The 24,296-nt window shown below is 41.7% G+C and overlaps 1 protein-coding gene across 2 annotated transcripts in view; it reads right to left on the bottom strand.

Annotated features, from left to right (window-relative positions):
* RPS6KA2 (ribosomal protein S6 kinase A2) overlaps positions 1-24,296 on the bottom strand; it is a 320,987-nt gene that overhangs the window by 39,245 nt on the left and 257,446 nt on the right. For both annotated transcript variants that reach the window (XM_075706741.1, XM_075706742.1), the window contains 3 exons: positions 17,127-17,197; positions 16,192-16,280; positions 8,140-8,204 (listed from right to left, as the gene is read on the bottom strand). In XM_075706741.1, the coding sequence (XP_075562856.1) occupies positions 8,140-8,204; positions 16,192-16,280; positions 17,127-17,197 (225 nt within the window). The remainder of the gene's footprint in view (positions 1-8,139; positions 8,205-16,191; positions 16,281-17,126; positions 17,198-24,296) is intronic.

Genomic DNA, 24,296 nt, shown 5'->3' with positions numbered 1-24,296 from the left:
AGTTCTCATATCCAAATTATTATTTTAGGGCATCTTATTAGGCATTCAAAAGAGACTTTGGATATGTTAGTGCTAATTGGAGCATTTAAATTTCAGGTTGGGTGCTTAAGATCATTATATGTGTGTTATTTTGCATGGGTATATGAAGCTGAAGATTTTTTTTTTCTTTCATATTGCTTCCACATCTGTAAAGGAGAAATGTATTCCTTAGCCCTTAATGTTTTATTGAGAATGTAATTTCTCTCTCTTTCCCAGTAAAGAATAACCCCCCACATCCCACACTCATTTTTTTTAAACTGGCCACAACATTGGCTTATCACACAAAAATGTGACTGACAGGTATCAGGAATCACTGTGCATTGTGCACGGCTGTTGCATCCAGAGGCTGTGCGGAGGGAGTGCGTAATCCACAGAATGAGGGCGATGAACTCCAAGGTGTGAAAGTATTGATTTAGATATTCACACCTGGATACACATCCATGCTTCTGTCTACTTATCAGCCCCTCACATCCTTCTGAGACTTTGATAATCAGTATCTTCAGATTCATAAGTACCTGTGAATTAACTGGAACACAGTTCTATAGCAGTTTGAGAAACTATGAGCTTCTGATACTTCACTACAACTTCACTACAACTTCCTTTCTGATTTGGGACAAACCCCCTTTTTTTTAAATAACTAATTTTCCCCTGTGTCCCAATGACCTTTTCTTAATGTATGTTGCCAGATCCCTTATATGAGCTTCATCTGAACACCTCCTCAGCTGGAACTTAAGTAATAGACTAGGGAGACTAGTAACAAAATGCTGTGACACGCATCTGTCTCTTGTTATTTATAAACAGTTAATTTTTCATCATCTTTAAAAAAAGGCACTTCTAAAAAACCCAGAGCTGTAAATGCCCTGTACATGTGCCTGGCAAATATCAAGAAAAAAAAAATGGTTTAATTTAATTAAAAAATATTTAGTCATTTCCTCAACTGAGCTTCTTTGATGAAGAATTGAATTACTGCTTAGACACCTTCTAGAAATAGAAAGATGCTACCCTCCACAGTGATGCACTTGTAGTGTGAGAGTAAACTCCCTTGATACATATACCTGTCATGGAAAACCCAATAAGCAGAAAAAACGATAAACTACCTTCTAAAATGTTTGTCCTCTCCTAGATTAATGGCTCAATGTTATTGCCTGCAAATGATAGAAAAGCTAGCAGAATTCAGACCTTGGGATCAATTTTTGCTGTTGGTAAACTCTGCAATTAAATAATTCACATTTTCAGTTTAGTTTGATCTCTGATTAATATTGAAGGAAATCGAACTTGAGTCCACTTTCTTCCCACTCCTTCCCTCAGCTGTATTTGACAGTTCATTTTCTAGCATGTCATTTGCTCTAGTTCCAATTTAGCCTGTCATCTAAACCAAAACTACTGTTTATAATCCACTCCTCCAGCTGCAGTCTGCAAAAAGGGATTTCATTTTTCATTTTCAATGAAAAGCCAGAAATTCTTTACACATGACCTGGAAAGAAGAAACAGTAATAGAAAAATCAGGAACCAGGCTGTGCTTTCTCAGAGCTGACAACGAATTATCCGGGGTCAACTCAGTTTTGGTCTGCTTGTCTTAGGGAGAAAAGGGGGTGCAATGGTAGTAAGCAGGTAAAACTCAGAAGGTGCTTGACATCTAATCTCCTTCCTGTGAATCCCAGCCTTGATCATGAAAGAGTCCATTTGTTTAACAAAGGATCTATTGAATTTGCGTTGCAGTGCCTACTGAATGCCTTAGAGCAGTAAGACTGATATTTGCAGAAACCACCTAGTTTTCACCCTGGGAAGCAGGAATTTAGGGTTTTGTTACTGGGTGACAGTAGCTGTAAAACTGAGACTCTTGCAGAGGTTAGCTCATGCCACAATTTAAGTTTGGGCATAAAAACTCTGTTTGGATTGTCCACAGTTCATTTAGTGCTACTCATACACCAAAAGGTAAACTTAGGGTGGCTGGAGATTTGTACTGAAGAACGGTGCACTGGAACATGGGAATGACATAAAGCAGCTATGGGAAAGGATGGGAGGAGGACGGTCATTCTCTGGCCACACTCATGTTTCCCAGGATTGCACCTATTGCAGTGGTCATACGCTATCAGCACTACTGTGCTTGGCATGAGCATCTGCAGCACCATAACAGGGGGCTTTTTTACACTCCATATGTTGTTTCCACTGTATTTTCTGCCTTCATCAGAACCAGACACTGTCTGGTTGTGTCTGTTTGAAGACAGTGAAAGATGGGAAACAAGTGGGAAATGACTGCTCCAACAGGTAAACACTTCAGTGATAGAGAAAATAACCAAGCCCCAATCCAAACCCCAAGAGAACAGCTCTGATAGTACTCTGATGTGAAGATCCAATTTATACATTTCCGTCTGAGATTCTAATGACTTCATCGCTGCGATATCTAGACTTGACACACAACTTGGAAGGAAACAGCTAACTCATTTCTGCTTTGAATCTCTTTTCAACTGAGATGAATAAACTTGAGGGTTTGTTCTTGGTTATCACATCATTCTTGTAGCAAAAATCTTGCTTAAAAAAAGACCTGTTTCACACTGGGTTTCTAGAAGATACTAACCCATTCTGACCCTTCATGATAAGGGGGCTCTTGATGGAGGATCATTTTCCTACAGTCACTGAAAGTTCCTGTGCTGTCAATTGCAGCAGTCCTGTCTGTCATAGCTGCCAAAGTAGTTCAGAAGCTCTCCAAGAGAGCTTGCCTATTGCTCTCTGAGGTCTTTATATTACCAAGGTATAAAATAAATCGACACTCATGTCCTGCCTCTACAAAATTGTTTGCTGACTGCCTGCAAATTGATGCAAGAGATTCTGTATGCATGATGGAAGAACACAATGAGGTCATCAGGGACTCTTTCCTGCAACAGTACAGAAATCAGCACTAAACACCTGCACCTGATCCATTTCTGTTCTCTGACCCTGCTCTGTTTCTGTCCATGGAGAACATGTTAACAGTTGGTTGGATGATCATTGTAAGGCAAAGTCCTGGCTTCATCTCAGGGCCAGGCTGGCTTACAACTCTCTGAAATGCATATAATACTGCCGCTGTAACTAGATAAGCCTCCCAAGATCTCCATGAGTGATAGTAAAATTAGGATTAAATGAGGAAATATATTACAAAGATGATAGCTTATCTGTGTAATAATGATCTGTCTCCAAGACAGTACAATAAGCACTAATTATGTTGGATTAAAATGGTTTTTTACACCTACATTTTACAGCAAAGTTAGAGGGCTAGGTAAGACATCAAAAGGCAATTAAATCCACCTTTAGCTCCAAGTCATGTTCAAGCATACCTAGCCTCTTCATGGTAGATACTTCCCTAACCGATCCATAAGGCTGTCTTCAAATGATGGAGGACTGTACAACTTCCTTAGGACAGGCACGACATTGTTCCCTAAAGAACTGAGCTTGAAACAATCACCAATCAACATAAGAGAAGGTGGTCTTGAGGAGTCTCACAGTCCAGAACTGACTTTGCTGAAAACCTTTCCAAGATGCAGAGCCTCGTTTCTCTGTGACGAGTTATTGAGCTGCTCCACTAGCAAACACAGAAGAAGAAACCCTTTCACTGTTCCAGTGCTCCTTATTATGCTAAGATGTATGCACCTGACCTGTATTTTGATTGTAAAGCTGAGAACTGTGGAGATACTAGAGGAATACAGAAAATAATAATAATAAAGAACCCAACTCTTCAGAAGTCTCTATTTTTTCTTTTCACTTAGAATCATAGAATCATAGAATCATTTAGGTTGGAAAAGACCTTTAAGATCATCCAGTCCAACCATTAACCTACACTACCAAGTCTACTCTAAGACAATCAAGGGTAGACTAGACTAAACCATGTCCCAGAGTGCCACGTCTACCCGTTTTCTGAACACTTCCACGGATGGTGACTCCACCACCTCTCTGGGCAGCCTGTTCCAATTCTTGACCACCCTTTCCATAAATAAATTTTTCCTAATTTCCAACCTAAACCTCCCCTGGCGCAGTTTGAACCCATTTCCTCTCGTCCTATCGCTAACTACTTGGGAGAAGAGACCAACACCCACCTCACTACAACCTCCTTTCAGGTAGTTGTAGAGAGCAATAAGGTTTCCCCTCAGCCTCCTTTTCTCCAGACTAAACAACCCCAGTTCCCTCAGCTGCTCCTCATAAGGCCTGTGCTCCAGACCCTTCACCAGCCTTGTTGCCCTTCTCTGAACACGCTCCAGCACCTCAGTGTCTTTCTTATATTGAGGGGCCCAAACCTGGACACAGTATTCCAGGTGCGGCCTCACCAGTGCCGAGTACAGGGGAACAATCACCTCCCTGCTCCTGCTGGCCACACTATTCCTGAGACAAGCCAGGATGCTGTTGGCCTTCTTGGCCACCTGGGCACACTGCTGGCTCATTTTCAGCTGGCTGTCTACCAGCACCCCCAGGTCCTTTTCGGCCAGGCAGCTTTCCAGCCACTCTTCCCCAAGCCTGTAGCGTTGCATGGGGTGGTTGTGACCCAAGTGCAGGACCCGACACTTGGCCTTGTTGAACCTCATACAGTTGGCCTTGGCCCATCGGTCCAGCCTGTCCAGGTCCCTCTGCAGGGCCATCCTACCCTCAAGCAGATCGACACTCCCACCCAGTTTGGTGTCATCTGCAAACTTACTGAGGGTGCACTCAATCCCCTCATCCAGATCATCAATACAGATATTAAACAAGGCTGGCCCCAAAACAGAGCCCTGGGGAACACCGCTTGTGACCGGCTGCCAACTGGACTTAACTCCATTTACCACTACTCTTTGGGCTTGGCCACCCAACCAGTTTTTTACCCAGCGAAGACTACGCCCGTCCAAGCCATGAGCTGCCAGCTTCCCAAGGAGAATATTATGGGAGACGGTGTCAAAAGCTTTGCTGAAGTCCAGGTAAATGACATCCACAGACTTTCCATCATCTACCAGGTGGGTCACCAGGACATAAAAGGAGATCAGGTTGGTCAAGCAGGACCTGCCTTTCATGAACCCATGCTGGCTGGGCCTGATCCCCTGGTTGACCTGCACTTGCCTGTTGAGTTCACTCAATATGAACCTCTCCATAATCTTTCCTGGCACTGAGGTCAGGCTGACAGGCCTGTAGTTTCCCAGGTCCTCCTTCTGGCCCTTCTTGTAGATGGGCATCACATTGGCAAGCCTCCAGTCATCAGGGACCTCCCTTGTTAACCAGGACTGCTGATAGATGATGGAGAGTGGCTTGGCAAGCTCCTCTGCCAGCTCCCTCAGTACTCTCGGGTGGATCCCATCTGGCCCCATAGACTTGTGAGCATCCAGGTGGCATAGCAGGTCATTAACAGCTTCCTCCTGGACTATGAGGGCTCCATTCTGGTCCCCATCCCTATCCTCTAGCTCAAGGGCCTGAATACCCTGGGGATGACCAGTCTGGCTGTTAAACACAGAGGCAAAGAAGGTGTTAAGTACCTCAGCCTTTTCCTTGTCCTTGGTGACAATGTTCCCCCCCACATCCAGCAAAGGATGGAGATCCTCCTTGGCTCTCCTTTTATTGCTGATGTACTTATAAAATCATTTTTTATTATCTTTTACAGCATTGGCCACTTAATGGTTTCATAAACGTAATGTCTTTATACAGAATCTCACGATTAGTAAGAAGCAGAAGAGGAAAGAGAAACTGGACTCCAGAACATATGTAGTGGGACTAAAAGTCAGCTGGGCCATAAAGAAAAATTTCATTCTCCACTTTCATTGATCATCTCTTAAGAAGCTTATGAATGACTCCAACTCTTCAACATGCAATTGAAATTAGATTAATGAGTTTTTCCAAAATAAATGTTTCTGTGGGCCTTTCACCTAGGCACCACAAAATGTGCTTTCACAGAGGAATTAGCTTTACTGTAAAGCCCTGGGCAGCGGTTTGAGAATGGCTCTGTCACATACATTCATGCTGTTTTACCAGAATTTATAGTGAGAACTGCATCAATGTGACCTGTAACACTAGCATTTGTGAGTGAATTCAGATCAAATATTAAAGAGATGTAACAATACCATAACACAGATCAGAAAAAATTAAACTAGAAAATTCTAGAGGATGTGGCAAACAGGAGCTCTAATGCACTGGCAGATGTCCAGATCAAGAATGAAAAGTGTTTGTCTCCAGGTTTGTTTAAAAATAAGTTGATTTGAACAAATATGATGCTGAAAATGTGAGAAGCTTTAACCTGTTGCAAGTCGAAATTGAATACTTAGCTAATCTCTACCGCCAGCTTTATGAGCTGTAGCTGATAGCAATAAAATAAATCCTTGTTTACCATTCTGTGAATCATGTCCGACATGTCTTATTTGAACCATGTTACATTTGATCAAATGTTTGCTGTTCCAATTCTGAGTGCTGATGTTAAATTAATGACTCACCTCAATAAAACATCAACCACTTATAAGAGGAGTTGCTGTTTCCTGTTCTGGCTGGTTGACTTGTATACTCAGTGATGTAAAATCACTCTTCTGAAAATCCATCTATGTTGTGCTTTTCTATAGCCCCCATTGCAGTATAGCGGAAGGGCCAGATCCTGTCCTATGGTCATTTAGGTCAAAAGTGACAAGAAGGGGTCCGCAAAGCTGCTGGAAGATTTATGATTCCCCCACCATAAAGAAGCACAACCTGCTGTACAGTCTGCTGTACCAGCTCTGCCAATACCCAGCCAGTCCCAGTAGCACCATGCGGTGTTCTGGAAAAGGGTGTGCCTGGAGGTCTGGGAGCTCCTTGGAGCTACTGTCGGCAGATATGTGTAAGAGTAGACCTGGGACTGCTCCGAAAAATTTCAAGAGAGAAAAGGATTCCTGGAGGTCCCTGATATTGGAAAGGATAGAACTAGCATTTAGCCCAGCTTGCTCAACTCAGTGAGAAGGGACAAGTATTTCAATATGGAACATGAGCCAGCAGTGTCTGAACATGAGCCAGCAGTGTGCCCAGGTGGCCAAGAAGGCCAACAGCATCCTGGCTTGTATCAGGAATGGTGTGGCCAGCAGGAGCAGGGAGGTGATTATTCCCCTGTACTCGGCACTGGTGAGGCTGCACCTCGAATACTGTGTCCAGGTTTGGGCCCCTCAATATAAGAAAGACATTGAGGTGCTGGAGCGTGTCCAGAGAAGGGCAACAAGGCTGGTGAAGGGTCTGGAGCACAGGCCTTATGAGGAGCGGCTGAGGGAACTGGGGTTGTTTAGCCTGGAGAAGAGGAGGCTGAGGGGAGACCTTATTGCTCTCTACAACTACCTGAAAGGAGGTTGTAGTGAGGTGGGTGTTGGTCTCTTCTCCCAAGTAGTTAGCGATAGGACGAGAGGAAATGGGTTCAAACTGCGCCAGGGGAGGTTTAGGTTGGAAATTAGGAAAAATTTATTTATGGAAAGGGTAGTCAAGAATTGGAACAGGCTGCCCAGAGAGGTGGTGGAGTCACCATCCCTGGAAGCGTTCAAAAAACGGGTAGACGTGGCACTCTGGGACATGGTTTAGTGTGGACTTGGTAGTGTAGGTTAATGGTTGGACTGGATGATCTTAAAGGTCTTTTCCAACCTAAACGATTCTACGATTCTATGATTCTTTAAAAGCAGAAAGATGGAGGGACCTAGAGCATCAGATTGCTTCCCTCTGGAATATCTCTTTCAAGCCCAGGCCTTTGGCTCTAGTTTCCTTTGCAGTTGAAATATTACAGGAATTCTTTCATTCAAAGCTGCTCATTTTCACTCCAGTCCAGCTCCCACAATCAATGCATCATGTTTATTAGAGCTGAATGTGGAAATTATTCTGCAGAACACTACAAATAGCCTCAGGTAGTAAGCCACAGCATCAAACAAAACAGAGACAAGCAGTTAGGAAAAACTGGCAATGCTGAAAGCAGCTTTCTGTTTCTTTCATTTGTGGGTATGTGAACAAATGTATATATGTATGCAAGAGACATAGGCACCCACTTAAAAGGATCTCACCCCTGGATTCTTTATGTTAGAGTTCACTTCATCTTTTTTCTAAGCATGGTAGTTTGTCTTCAAAAATTTAGCTAAGAAAAATAATAAAAAAAAATAAATAAAATGCTGCTCCACTTACGTTCCAGTCTATAGTAACAAAGAAAGGGTGACGTTTAATTTCTTCCACTCCATCGAATCCAGCACCTGACAAGAGAATGAAACAATCAGAATAAAGTCATGCTTAGAAGAGTGCTGCATGACATCTCTTCCGCAGCCTTCCTCCCTGTCCCCTCTTTTCTTCTGAGAAAGCCAGAGTCACCATCTAAACATTTCTTCTAGTCAAGAAACCCTGAACGTGCCACTGCCAACAATATAAACAACCATAAATACAGACAATGGCACTTCATTAATGAACATCTGATAGCTGAGGGTTTTTTACTTTTCTCTAACTGAGGCTGGTGCCAAGGCTGAATAGCTACTCTCTTCAGGCTTCAGACGAGGTGTGGGATTTCAGCCACAGCAGAGCGCACACACCAGTGAGGCCATGAGAGGCCCCAAGATGTCCTGATACCACAGCAAGGCTCCTGCTGCTCCCTACCACCAGCTGCAGCTCTTCTATCTGCACTGACTTTCAAATCTTGTCTAATTACCCATTCTCCACAGATGGGGAAAGCTGCCCTACAAGTAAGTTCAGACTCAAAATATCAAAGGGCTCCACATATTTTGAGGTAAGCCAGGGTTTTAGGTTCCCCCTTTTCAAATACGGTCTTCAAATTTGCCTGGGTACCAAAATCATCACTTTCTGTGGTATGTTTCCTTCACTGATAATATTGTTAACTCTTCTGAGATCTGGTAATGAATCTACTTCTTTCATTACTTTTGCCTTCTGTCTTCACTGAAGATTGACTCTTTTATTCCTTCAGTTGAATTTATTTGCTTCAGTGCAATCACAAAAACCAACAGGTGCTCAGTAATAATTAAACAACTGTCAGAGATGATTTAGCATGCCATTTTTTGGGTTGATTTGACTTAATTAATAGCACCTTTCATTTTTCAGTAGGAGAAATAACATCTGGAAACAAAGGCTTTGCATTGCAATTTTGGAATTGGTTCCTGAAAGGTACCCAGCACTTCTTTACAAGGATGCTGAGCATCCTTTATTCCCAAAAGGACTTGGGATTCATAAACACCTTGCAAAAGGCACTCAGCACCTCAGAGGACTCAGCTTTTTATATGCAGTATTTGTACTTTCTGAAGATCAACATTACAAACAGCTTTAGAAAGGTCTTGTCAACTCAAGCTTTTGTAAAATGTGACATCTACTTTCCTTGTGTACAAGACATTACCGATGTTTGCCAAAACGTACTGATCAGGAACGGCTTTCTACAGCCTGTTTAACATTCACTGATGAATGGATACAAAAGGCAAACACTTTGTGAATATAACATGCAGGATTGTCTCTCAGGCCTGCTGGATAATAACGCAAGAGGAATGTTCTTCTGATTACTTCACCATCCTGGTAATCTTACAGTATAGACAAATGTAAGTGATGCACTTGAGGATAAACAATCCTAGCCCACCATACAAAATTATGTGCTCAGAGGTGATCATCCCCCCCTCAGGAGTGAGGTCCTTGGGTTGTGATGTACAGTTCTAGGGAAACACAACATGAAATCAAATCTTAGAAGGAGAAAAGAGGACAAAAGGGAGAACATCATTACATTGTCACTGTGTAAGTCTGTTGTACACCTACAGCTTGAGTATGGAATGTAGTTGGCACCCTCACCTATAAAAGGGCGCATTTATTAAAGGTTGGAAAAATCAAAGAAGGGCAACAAGGAATAGTATGGAATGACTGACTTTTCAACCTGGAAAGAGATGACTGAGGGGGTATACAATAGAGACCTAAAAAGTCATGATTATTTGGAATGAGAGGGTAGGGATTAACTCTTCCACATCTTTTCCAGTACAATAATATAGGTTATTAAATGGTGCTAGCAGGACTCAGGTTCAGAACAGTCTGGAGATGTTTCCTCAGGCAAAAGATAGTTGTGTGACATAGAATTCCTTGGAAAAAAATGATGTGGATGCAAAATATTTATATGGGTTCAAGGGACGACCAGAAAAATATGTTGAAATGAAATCTGTTGAAGATTACTTCATCGACAAACCACAAGAGGTTCAGGAAACCCCTTGCTTGAGCTTAAAGCAGGTGTAGACTGGGAGAGAATTTGGGTGAAGTATCATGTATGCTTACCCTATTTTTACTCTTCCCCAGGCAGCTGCTTATGGCCCCTAAGTACTGAACAAGAAAATACTAAGACTTAGATAGTAATAAGACTTGTTCTATGTCTTTCTCAGCATGTTTTTTCAAGACACAGTCTAAAGTCTGCACTAGATACCCTTGGCAGACTCATTCTGATTTTAGCAATGCCAACAGAAATGTGAAACCAACACAGTTACTCTGAAGAGAATGACATTAAGCAACTCTTCAGAGAAGAAATATCTGTGAAAAATGTCTTGCGTTCAGTGGTGGTGACTGGAAACTGTAATGTGCAGTAGTTGCTCTTTACTACATAAGGATGAAACCCAAGTGCCAAACTGATTTTGAAGGACTCGGATAAATGCTAAAGACATTATAAGCTACTGGTAGCATTCCTAGAGTGAGGATAACTGCTGATGAATTCAATCTGCTCTGCTTTGTCCCTTCCCCACTGTTTCCCTTTCTCCTTTTTTGTAGGCTTATGGACACATCATTGTGTGATGGGAATGATCCGCCTTTTTCAGATGATCCATTTGAAAGCCACACTTTTTGCTACTGTTAGCGTTCTTTTTTTCACAAAACCACAGAAATCAGAACCAAGGAAAAGCCCACCCATAGCTGCTTCCATCAGTGGAGGACTGCAGTATTCAGTAAGGAAGGCAGCATGCAGTTGACACAGGCATTTGTTTGAAAAATTTGCATTTCCCACTTGGGGCCACCTCAGAGCTCTGGCACAGAGAGAATACATTGTTGTGCCAGGGCTTGACTCCATCTCTGGTTAGTTTAATGTATTAAAGAGATTTAGGACGGTAACAACTTAATTCTGCAAAGAGTGAAGGACTTCCAGTTCTCAGCAGCTGATTTTACACCATGGAGAAGGTTCAGCGCTTCTTGCAGTTTTTATTCCCTAATCTTCCCTGCCATGATACCTGCTGCTGTAGCCCACAGCTCCCTCAGGCCACGTGCTGTGGCCACAGGCAGCGACGTGTGGCCTGGTTCTGTCCTCAACTGGGGACAGCTCTGGGAGCCCAGAGGGGCAACACTGTCCCCGCTGCAGAAGTCCATGGGAGAGGTTTGGTGCCGGTGCTTATGGTGGAGTCTCTCTGGATTTGCTTAGCACGTTTCAGCCATTCGTCTACCATCTGCAAATCTACAGTGGTACTAGAAAGAGGAGTGCTTTCATGGAGAAAAGAGGAGCAGGGGAGTAACTGGAAAGTCCTGTTTCATGGGCATGAACATTTCTTGGCATAGAGATGGTATTTAGCAGACTGCTGAAGTGCAGCACAGAATGGCACACCACATGACCACAAACCTTTCACCTTTCTCTAGGTTTCTGGTTGTTTTTTTAACTTCACTTTAACTTCAATTTAGTAATCAAACCTATCCGTAAAAAATAATCAACACAATCAAACTTACTGCCTGCAAATATTCCTACATGACATCCAGTCCCACAAGGGTCCGAGAAGATAAATAATGCTTTCAGATCAAATTGCCAGTTTAAACACATTACAGAGTGCAAGGTTTTATATAAAAGCAGCCTCATGTTAATAAGTGAGAACCTGATTATCTAAGATTGCTTTATGCCTGTAATAAAAGTGTCTGCGAGCAGTAACAGTAGAATGTTTTATTTGTAATTGGTTTTGATTGTTGAATCATTATGGACAATGTGAGCCTTGAAATATATTAAGGGGAAAAAGGGAGACCTGTGAAATTTGAAAGTTGATTATTTAGATATTCAAAAAGAGCAGAAAGAGTTTCCAGATTTTTAGTTTCAGATAATAGAATTTTAGCGATTCCACAGCTTCAGAGTATTTTTAGTGGCCTAGATTTTTTGAAATGTGTTCCTAAGGTTTACAAGAAAGATATACGGTCACTCTGACAAAGGTGAAACTTGTTTTTCAAAACTCATCATCTTATAAAATTGAAAACCAAAGTTTTCTATGTGCCAAAGCAGAATGTATCTTCTCTGAGAATATGGGATTAAGGAAATAATAACTATTTCTTTGTTTTTTTCTCTGAATCTACTGGTGCATGCTTTTACTCTGTAATTTCTTGTCCAAGCTTCTCAATTATAAGGACTCTGAGACCTTTATACAGCTCAGCAGTGTAGGGAGTTCCTGAAATGCTCTTTACATTCATTTACCAACCTGAGTAGATCCAGGCCTTAGGGCAAGTTAGAATTAGCCCCTTGCTTAAGTTCCTGGCAATGTAATGAACTAACATCTTCATCATACAATTTCCTTTCCAAGATGCTTACTCCTTGTTTGCCTGGATATTCCAGTTAGTTCCTTTTAAGAATTTGAAAGACTATGCAGACTATTTGTACAGCAGAGTGTGTAGGCTCAGAAAAGAACAGACAGCACCCATAACAAGGGATGCCAAAAGAAGGAAGACTTTCCATTTGTCATGGTTTAACCCTAGCCAGCAACTAAGCACAACACAGCTGCTCGCTCACTCCCCTCACAGTGGGATGAGGGAGAGAATCGGAAGGGTAAAAGTGAGAAAACTCATGGGTTGAGATAAAGACAGTTTAATAGGTAAAGCAAAAGCCGTGCGCGCAAGCAAAGCAAAACAAGGAATTCCTTCACCACTTCCCATCAGCAGGCAGGGGTTCAGCCATCTCCAGGAAAGCAGGGCTCCATCACACACAGCAGTTATTTGGGAAGACAAACACCATCACTCTGAACATCCCCCTCTTCCTCCTTCTTCCCTCGGCTTTTTATTGCTGGGCATGATGTCACATGGTGTGGGATGTCCCTTTGGTCAGTCGGGGTCAGCTGTCCCGGCTGTGTCCCCTCCCAACTTCTTGTGCACCCCCAGCCTACTCGCTGGTGGGGTGGGGTGAGAAGCAGAAAAGACCCTGACTCTGTGTAAGCACTGCTCAGCAGCAATTAAAACTTCCCTGTATTATAAACACTGTTTCCAGCACAAATCCAAAACATAGCCCCATACCAGCTACTATGAAGAAAATTAACTCTATCCCAGCCAAAACCAGCACACCATTCCTTAAAAATTTGTTCTAAAGCATTAATATGGGCACCAGACTTAAAAATAGAATGAGGTAAACTGGATTACTAAATTCCTTCTCTGCCTTCTCTGATTATCTCTCTTCAACTCTAATATTTCTTTCCATTAATAATCCAAAGCTTCAAAACAAAGTTTCAAATGTCCATTAATCTTTACTTCTATTTGTTAAGATATCAAAATCAAAGAGCAAAAGCAAGATGGTAGCCAGAATAAAAGGATTTTCGGGACTCAGCATCTTTCATCTTGCCAATGTTAAAAACACTTTGGAACTAAATACAAACACTTTCCAGATTTGCAAACTTCTGAAACAATGGCTGAAAACAAGTGTTTGATCCATAATATGGTTCATTTATTTTAGCATGCTTCACTAATTTTCCAAAGATTTTTCAAAATAGGATGTCTAAGCCTACTTTTCTTTTAACTTCAGACTATTATTCCTTTCCCAGAAAAAGCTAAAATCCACAAAGTTGAAGTAGTCCTTTTACCTACTGACTTCTTCCCAGTATTTCAATAAACCTCAGGTTTAAAACCTTGGCCCTTAGCAATTCCCCATTATGAGAAGGGAGACGATATGGGGGCTAGAACTGTCATGGCTAAAACTAAGCAACTTTGCTTATTTTAGTGAGTAGCATTTTAATTAAGGGTCAGTATCCAGAAAATCCCACTGACTTCAGTGGAGCCCCATTTTGGATGGATAGCAGCTTGTGGGAAGCCACAAAACGAGCAGAGCAGAACAAAACCAAGAGATGGAGACAGGCAGGAAACAGCAGAAAGGAACAGAGGGGTGGAGTGGGGAAAAGTTTATATTTGTTGCAGCATCTTATTTTTCTGAACGTAGATTAAACCTAGAAATCCCAAGACTCTAATTTTCTCTAATGTCAAGCAAATTGCTTGAGAGCAATTGAAACCTGCTGGGAAAATGTGGTTTTGCACTATCATCTCTACACATATCGGACTCCAAGAGCTACCATTTAGGTCAAGAGGTAAAACCTATGGGAGGGCATTCCCTCGGCAGGCAGTGCGGGTGTCCCCCAGGGAGGAGAGGGGCCACAGCAGTGTGCTGAGGGACTGGCTCCCCATTCGCGCCCAGCCCTGTGGGAGGTTGGGTTGTCCCCTGGTCCCTGCACAGGGCAAGGGCTCTCGGCTCCTGCTCTCCCCAGCGGTCACAGCGAGAGGGAGCCTGCTCCGTACTCTCCTTGTCTGCATGAGCCAGGCTCTCTCGGAAAGCAGCCAAGCCACCGTGTCTAACCTCTGCGTGAGGTGGGGGCTCTGGCTGAGTTGCTGCAGCCAGGTAGAAAACATCCATTCACCTAAAACGTGACAGTCTGATGGTGCTCAGTATAAAACAGAGGGCTGGAGTAGCCCACACGCTGCCCCACCCGAAGCAAGGGGCAGAGCTACCCGAGCATGCAAAGGTCAAGCAGAAGCTGAAAGGCACAGAGCGGAGTGTCCATCTCCCACAGGTGTGTGTGCACACCCACGTGTGCCCATTAGAAACTGCAGGAGCCATCGCTCAGGCAGATGGTGATGGGAGTGGGCTGTCAAGCGCTTCGTGCTATGCCACCTGTCTGGCCCTAATGCTGCGACTGCTACGCAGAGGACCAAAAGCACTACGCAGCAGACCTCCCGCAGCACCATCTCCAGCATTTGAGAAGCGAGTGTAGGTACTGCAAGAAGGAAAGAGAGGAACCTCTCTTGCACCTCTTGCTCTTTCCATATCTCAGAACAAGCCATTCAGTAATTTAGCTTTTTGCTTCTAACTTTATGCTTCCAATCTGAAATAATCTTACAAGCATAAACAGTTGCAAGAGAGAACAGCAAATTGCTTTAACAAGTCTCAATATTTAACAAGTCTATGCCATTCTCTAAAAGACAAGTCATTTATTAGCTGCCAAAACTCCCAGGCATGGCAATGACAGTCAACTACATATTTAAATATGACCCATCAGCTCTCTCCTTGTGATACAGTTTACAGAATTGAAGGATTAAACTCCTGCTCCTAAAGTCACAAAAACCCCAACAAAGGTATGAAGGAAAGGTTTGTCCCTTTCCTTTAGAAGCAACTTCTTCCCCTGTTCACCCGAAATGCAGAATATGAGAGCTGCGGGGAAAAAAGAAACCTCCCAAATTTTTCACAGAACTAGATATGATTTTAAAAATAAAAACAATACAGTCCTATTATCTTCATATCATTCACTTGATATGACTGTTCTTATTTTTCCATGTAAAAACCAAAGACCAAATTTGCAATGAAAATCATGCACCAGGCATTGTCCATGACCTTGTCAAATGCAATGAATTTCTTAATAAAACTCCCAAACAAAGGTACAGATGGCATGAGATACATGACCCAATATGTCTAGTTTATCACAATTTAAATAGGATTATTAACAAATGGTGAAAACACATGAGTAAGAAAGGAGATAATACATTTAGGGTAATAAAGAAGAAAGCCTACTGTCAAAATGTTCCCAGCAAACAGAACCAGACATCATCAAAACACATTTGAGAATGGGAGAGACAAATTCTACTCCCTTTTGCTCCTTACCTGAGATCTGCAGCTAAATTATACAGAATTAAAAAGGTACCTGTTTCTCAGTTCCCTATATTATCATATGCAGTAGTTATCTTAAAACCTTCATAAATGCTGGTGGTTTACCCTCCCTCTTCACCGACAAAATAAAATACAAGCTAATATCATGCTTCAGATTCCAACAGTTTGCCTGTGCTCTTTGCAAATTTCTCTAGAAATGCTCAAGGTTCACTATGCTGTGGGAAGGAATGCAAAATGCTGCATAATGACAGGGATAACTATCAGGGAAGATGCACTGAGAGAAATGATCACCACCTGACAAGGCAGAGTGCACATAACAAATGCCCCAATCAAATGGGCGCACGTACCTAATCTGTTGGAGGGGTTCCTTTTGAAGAGGGCTCGCAGCAGGCTCTGGGCTTCTATGCTCAAGAACTGCGGCATTCCCAGCTTGGCTCTGAAAGAACACAACACTTGAAAAGAAAATAGATTTTTCAAAAATTTTCTGCATCCCACTGTGGTTTAAAAAGTGGAATTGTAGTAGTCAGGATGGGCAGAAACATGAATTTAGTGACCAAAGGCTACCTAAGCATAATGCAATACAGAGTGAGGACCTGATCTTGTTCTGTTGAAGTTAAAGAAGGTTCTACCGCTGGCTTCACTGGAAGTCGAGTATGTCTAATGAATCTCACAACACCTTTTGCAACCTATATAGGTCATTTTTCTACAGAAATTTTTTTACTTTTTTAGCTTGCTGGAATAAATTTGGGAATCAAAAGGAATTTAAACAAAACAAAACTTCAGGAAAATAATTATACTAAACCACATATCGATTAAAGAGAATCAATCTTCCCTTGGCGATTCACTGCTACAGAGAAAAAATGTAATATTGAGCAAAGATAAGCTTCAAATACTTATGTCTGCACTGAACATTAAATGAATGGGAAATTTGCAAAGGAAAAGATTTGGAACTTGGCAACAACAACACATAAGCTCTCTTGCAGAAATTTGACCGTTCCTACTTTTGTGTGGATAATGATATTCTTTATTACAGAAAGTAAGATACATTTCTTTTGTAAGGCCCTCTCAGTAATTCATTCCTACTATTTATTCTGAAGGCAATTTTAGAGCCACATGCAGTTATCAGCTGTGTGTGCCTTACCAAATTCATGCCTTATGTAGCTTTGAAAAATGCATTATGCACATTATTATTCTCTACCCTTCATATACTTAGGACCTATAGGCTGCCTGTGGGGTACAGTTAACTCACAGTTAGAGGAACAAAAGCAGTTGCAGTACTCACTTGAGAATGAGTGCCATTGTCTCCTTTCTGTCTTTTCCTTGGAAGGGTAACGATCCCGTCAGCATCTCAAACTGTGGAGTAATAACAAAACGGTAAATCGAATGAGTGTTGAGATGGTCTGCGTAGCCAATACACACCACACCCGCCTTCTACTTCCAACACAACTGAAAATTTGAGGAAAAGAAATGGTTCAACAAGCTGCACTTCAGAAAAAAAAGACACAGCAAGTCTGGACTATGCAGAATGTGAAGGACCAACATGACTGGTTCATTCAAGAGTCTTGTTACAAACTGTTTACAGTGATACTTGGGGTCCAGTTTTGGTGTGTTTGGGAAGGAGTGTCATACATGCTGTTTCCTCCAGCACTCCTTTCATGGCCAATGGTGGAGATGAGATATTTGGCTGGAGGGACCCTTACTCTGAATGGGTATGGCTGTTCTTAGGCGTTTGGCATGGACTGTGGTGCAAGGCAAATGGGCTCAACTTGCCACTCCCCATCTTTTTAGCTTGAGTAGAACCACCTTTTTGATTGTATATTTGCACCACTTGGAGACACCACTGCTATACTTTGCAGGAGAAATATGCACAAAACACACATTCTCAAGGCATTGGAGCGTGCTTTTTTCTCTCCCACTTTGGTTCCCTTGGCTGTATTCACTGATGAATCTTGCAAGTGTCACATTTAACTGAACCTAAATCTCAAGGCAAAACTCAGCAATCATCATCAGTTATTTGCCTAACTCACCCATGAAAACATCAATCAGTTATGGTTCCTCTGAAACAGATTAGTGCTTCCAGTAAAACTGTCAGGAATTTCACTTTTGTAAAAAGAAAAGTAGCCAAAGAAGCTTGCGTAATATGGATTCAATATAAGGTGTTTCACTCAGCTCTTGCCACAGTGTTTCATGGGGGTACGAGCGGCAGCTGGTTCCTCTGACTAAGGGATGATGAAGGTTATGCATCACCAAACACAAAGACACCAAGAACATAATTCAACCTGGGCGCAGAGGAGGACAATGTCCATTGAGGGTAAGGAGAACTGTTACTTGCTTATGTCTGTGACTCAGGCTTTGGATCTCTTCTACTATGATGAGTACCTACTAATTAATATTCATTGTTATAATTAAATACCTGTTAAGGCAGGACAGACTCTGCAACCCTTATGTAGTTTTTGTACCTTATCACACAGGTAGCTTCACTGCTCCTAGGAAGCCCATTTGTGCAAAAAAAGGATCCTTTCATTACCAAAACCTGTGTCACACTGCCCCGCAGCCTGACTCTTCCCTTTTCCCAGATTAAATATAGCCACATCACAAGAAAAATATAAGAAAACATAAGAACACTGTAACCATGAAACTGGTGTGCTAGTTTTGGGAGGAGGGCAGAGGAGATGTTTAGAAGCCAGATAACTAACTGACTATAATTAATTGAAGGATTAATCTGCATTAGTAACAAATTACCTCAAGGCAATAAAACACATAGTAGAAACAAGGAAAAAAACACTTTTAAAAAGTGTGTATGGCTGATGAATATAAACAAGATTTGGAAAACACGAATGTGTTAACTCCTGCTTGGTCTGGGAGAGTCAAAAGAAGAGCTGCCTGGTAGAGCTGAAGGCAAGCAGCTCATCTTCTAGAGAGAAGCATGATGGGGGAGAATTTTAAAAACTGCCTAAATGACACTGGAGCTCAGGCACCATTTTCAAAGTAATTCTGACCTATTATAACCTTAGGCCCAATAAAAGTGTTCAGATATACTGGGGATGGAGGGCAGAGAACATTGCCTCCCAGGGCAGCAGCAGAAGTGGCACATACTGTACCAAACCCTCATGATTTTTTATGCTCAGGGTAAGTACCTCATGTTCGCTTACACTTGCTCATGTTACTTTATTGTTATAATAAATCTAACTTAACAACACTAACAATGACTGCTACAGCTCATTTATTTTGGCAGAAATGGGCTTGACACTGCTGATGCAGATGATACAGATATAAGCAACTGCGTGGTCAGTGACTATGTTGGAGGAAGATGACTGTAGCTCCCACCCACCATGATATCACAGAAAGATCTGCAAATACACCATGGGTGCAAGGGGCCAAGAAACCTGAAGTCAAGAAATTCAGATGCAGTGTCCAAGAGGGGAGGAAGGAAGGAAAAAAGAAATTGAAGTTGCAGCAGGGGGCAGGGGAAATTACTGTCCTGAAGGCTGCAGGGAATATTTACTGCACTGCACTAATGGCTAGCACTTTGTTACCACATCTCCAGTTACACAGGTCTAATGTTGAGATTAATTCAGATTCAGAAGAAATGCACTTAACATCAATATTTAAAGTGAAAGGCAGCTACAATGAGTTAAATGTACCAGAGCTTTTTCCTTCAGTGAACTCAACTAAGCAGCAGCTAGAAGAAAGCACTGGTTTCTCAGTTGCAGCCCTGATTAGATCTGTTGAAAGTTAAAAATGAAATAACAAGACTGAGAAAAAAAAAATAGTTCATCTCATCAGTTAAAGCTACTGCTTTACCGCACAGCCTCCTCTTTTCCTGCTTATTTTTTCAAAAAATCAAGAATTTTGCTAAACCTAAACATGCAAACAGAAGTGAGCACTTGCTGCTAACATCCTTCCGCATAAATACAGAGTTGTATGGGTCACAGCATGTTGACAAGGAGATGAGCCTAGGTGCGAAGAAACTCTGTAGTATTTTTGGCTATTAAAGCAGACGCTATAGCTTTGCCAGGAGACTCAGTTTTCACTCTCCCCACTTCCCCATCTGTATAAATCATCTGTTTGCTCCTTGCCTTACAAGCCTTCCAATGATTTGCTTCTTGGGTATTCCAGAGGGTCACTTTCTGTTAGCCAATACTTCAGAAGTCTTTGTCCCCCTCCAACCTTGACTTCCTTCCTGTACCAATATTCAGCTAGGAAGGCAAATATTTCCTGTTCCAGTTCAGCTGCCTATTAACAGAGTCACAGAATTAAAGCTTGATGGGAAAGAGCCTCTGGAGTCACCTAATCCAGCCCCTGCTTATGTCCTGACATAGTCTGTAGTGCTTCCTTTCTCTAGCGTTCAGGGCAATCGCCAATTTCAGTAGGCAAAACACCAGCACTGGAGACCCCAGAAGATACACGTGGGAAGACCTTGGGAAAGAGGGACACATTTCCTGAGGGTCTGGGTTCAACAAGCAACCCTGGTAGGTCATTGAGGAAGATAATGAACAAGAAAAAAATCCACAGCCTGGGTTAATTGCCAGATGAATCTTCCTAGCAGATGGAAGGGGAGCAGATTGTGCAAATTACTTCAGCCCAAGTCTGCTAAAGTATTGTGAGCCTAGAATAAAATTCAGGGTTGCAAACAAACTTGATACCACTCAGCTTGGGAGAGCAGAGAGAGACATTCTTGTCAGGACAGCCAGGTTCCCCTCTCAACACTTCCAGTCATTTTCCAGGTAGCTGGGAGCCGGTCAGCCACTCAGTTTTACCATTTGTAAAATGCATTAAGTATTTTTCATTATTAGCCAGGTGTGAAGCCTAATGAGTTAGTGTTTGCAAAAGGTTTGAGTACGTTCACATAGCAGCTAGCATAAACATTCAAAATACTGTTCATGAAGACCATCCCTTGCACTGGGTATAAAACAAGTTGTTATGATGGGATTCTGTAAGAGAAGGTCATATTGCTTTGACGTCTCATATTTATTTTTCCAATGCCACTGTACGGTTACTACAAAATTACTACAGCGCTGGCTACTTTGTCTGGATACCAAAAGGATATTTTCTTTTCTTGTGAAGACTTCACTACTTACACATTGACTACATTTCTTTTTATTTGGGACTGCCTACTGAGTCATCACACCCCTTCTTTCTCTAATTATATTCCCCTCTCTGATCACATGACTCTCAAAGGTGTACAGAGGTTTTTCCCAAACTGAAACACATACAACTTCCATGGGGTCTGCGGCCTTGTATATCAGCTGGTACAATGAACTACAAAACCACTGCTTTGTGAGGCCTTCCAAGAGCCTTGTGCATGCTGTAGCATGCAGCTGAGTTTATCTGGGCTTCAGAGATGGCAGTGTGGGCATCAAGGCTCTTACAGTGCAGCTGAAAAGGTATTAGTCATATAGATTACTTTTTAACAATTTAAGTCAATGGCATGTTAATGCAGATCTCTTGATGCAAAGCTTCTGTAGAGTATGTCCTATCCAAAATCTCCAGTGCAATGAGTAAGATGCAGGAAGGCAGAAAACGAAATCTGTCTGGTCATGATAAACCACATAAGTTCATCAGCACAAACTTTTAATTGGGTCCCACCAGTTGTCATCACATACCAAATGGGAAGTGGGCACTGCCCTCTGGAATGCTTGGAAAGGGTCAAGATTTCTAAAACTATACCTGTTGACACATACTAAGCTACCATAAAACAATTCAAACAAACTGAGCAGCAAAAGAACAGAGCAGGTAACAGTGTTGGTTTTGTGGCCTGCGTCAGACTTACCTGGTAGTAAATGAAGTTTACTGTTGCTGATAGTAAAAATCCCACTGAGTAATAATTAGTAATGTAATTAATAACATAATTAATAATTAATTAGTAAGACAAGACCAGAATTTAGTCTTTTTTGGGTAAGGTTGTTTTGATATTAATAATTACAACATGCCACACTTAATGTCACCTTCAAGGATCATTCAGTTTGATTCTGCCTATGCCCTGGCCAATGCAGGTTGGCAAGGAGCTGCTAGCACAACCTGACTCCTCATATTGTAGCATTGATCCTTCTTCACAGAATAAAACAGACAAGAGAGTGTTTTGTCGCTCTTCTGGCTAGGTTACAGGCCATTGTATCACTATCTGCCTTGTATGTCCCCTGTATTGATCAAAATTTTAGGTATGAAAAATTGCACTATCACATTCTCTTCCTTTCAGTCTGTGCATATGCCACCAACTGGTATATCTGGTATATTTACTTTGTATATTTCACATCATACTGCAAATAACTTAGAGAGAAATGCTAATAAATCATTTGGATACCATTTGATTCTCTTCAGTTTTTCAGACAGCAGAAAACAAGCTTTCCTAACAGAACATACAAGTGACAGACCAAGAAAAACAAGTAGAGATTAGAGGAGCGAAAGACAGCAACAGAAAATCCTCCTGCACTTTTAGTGTATGGAAATACACTTTTTCTGCCCCAACCAGTTAATCATTGAAAAGGAAAAAAATTGAACTGATTACATCTATTTTTCTCTAAGATGTCTGGTAGCACTCAGAGGCTTAAAGCATTAGCTTACATTTAAAATGATTTCACTTTCTTTAACTAATATCCTTTTATATGGATTCTTATCTTTTCTAATTCTAATACACTGAATCCCTGGGGGAGGAGATGAAAAGAGAGATGGAGGGGAAAAAAATGAAAGCCTAGCAAAAAACAGGTGGGAAGGAGCCAACTTCATTAGCAGGTGAAAGAAAAACAATCTATGCACCAAATACACCATCATGTCTTTTTGACTGGAGACACACAGGGAGAAGGCACAGCTATCTTCCAAAACTAAACATATAATAAATAAATTTAAAGGGTTGGGGTATGTTTATTATATGAGACATAACCTATTGATTTTCCTGAATAAATAGATGCAATTCAGAAGTGCTGATCATCCACAAATGGATTTGTGGCCATAGAAGATAAGGATGTTCCACTCCTTTTAAATTCAGGTAATAAATTACATTATTTACTTAGATGAACTGCTGTCAACCAGATAGACAAGTGATGTAGGCCCTCCCCACACCAAATTTTCTCTAGTTTTCACACTGCTTCCTATCCTTACTTCCTTTAGTGACAACAGTTGTCTACTTAGAGTAAACAACATTTAAACACACTCTATGGATTGTGGGCTGTAGTGTAATATATAGCTACCTAAAATAGCTTCTGTACCACAGGAAACAGAGCTCTATTAGAAGAGCAGGTTGCTACGTTAATTTATGCTTCTGCCCTGGTTCTGCAGGGGAGCCGTGATAACCACGGTAAGGTGCAATGTGAGCCACAACTGCAATGCTCTGCTGCACTGCGTTGCCTGCTAGTGGCCATGCACTGAGCACTTGGGTAGACCTGCAGCCTGCATGCCTGAGGAGACAGCAACATCACCTTCGTTATCTGAACACATCCCTGTGAGACTAATAAACGCTCAAGGGACAGCACTGTGCTTGATAAAACGACGCTAGGAATAACTGCTTCAAAAAATCTACAGCATTCAAAAATCATGGCATCACAAAACAAATTCTCCTTGGTCTTCCCTTCATCCTCCTTAGCAGCAATGGCACCACAGACAAGAGGCTGGATGCGTGCAGGAGGGAGTAGGTTAGTGCCCAAAGACCTAATTTTAGATGGCTGGCATAGGGAGGGTTCAATACCTCTCTGAAAAACTTTCCTGAAACTGCATCCCAGTGTCAAATACTGCAGCACTCAGAAGGATGTTTTTGGGTCCTTCTCATAAGCCAAGCAGCTCCACTGTAGTTATTAGATATCTCTTGCAGAGCTCTTCTTGGAAACTGTTTTCCAGCCCCCTCACCTCTTAAGCAGTGGGGAGCTTTCTTCTAGTTTCCAGGCTAACTGTATTTCACAATGAGTTTATTCCTATCTGCTCTTGGGGAAACATTACTCTTTAGCTTAAATAGCTCCTTTCTCTCTGTGGTGGTTTTCCCTGTGATGTATTCATAGATGGTATAGGTACTATACCATTGTTGGACTATTATTGGACTAAAAAGCATCTTCAATTAATTAATTTCCCCCGCAACACTGTATTAAATACTTTATTATAATGTAGGCACATGAGATCCACTTCATTTACTTTGTTTAGAAAAAGATGGCTATGTCATCAAGTAAAATAGCAGATTAATCTAGCACAAGCGATTTTTGGTAAATTCATGTTGTGTTTTAACTAACTTTCCATCGATTTCCATGTATAAAAAATGAATTAGCACAGTTTCAAATATTGATTCCATTTAAACTACCTCCAGAATAGCATGCAGGACTCCTAAAAGTTAAGCAACAGTGAGGAAAAATTGCTACTTCCGTAAAGTGTTGGGGAATCAGCCTTCTTGCCCTCCATGCCAGATATTCCTCAGTCACAAATTACCACTGCTGAGCCGTTACAATTAGAATTTCCCCTTCAATACTTAGTC

This window comes from Pelecanus crispus, chromosome 3 (assembly GCF_030463565.1).
Source record: "Pelecanus crispus isolate bPelCri1 chromosome 3, bPelCri1.pri, whole genome shotgun sequence".
NCBI classification, from domain to species: Eukaryota; Metazoa; Chordata; class Aves; order Pelecaniformes; family Pelecanidae; genus Pelecanus; species Pelecanus crispus.
The sequence above is the reverse complement of the archived record's forward strand: the minus strand, read 5'-3'. Positions and strand labels throughout refer to the sequence as shown.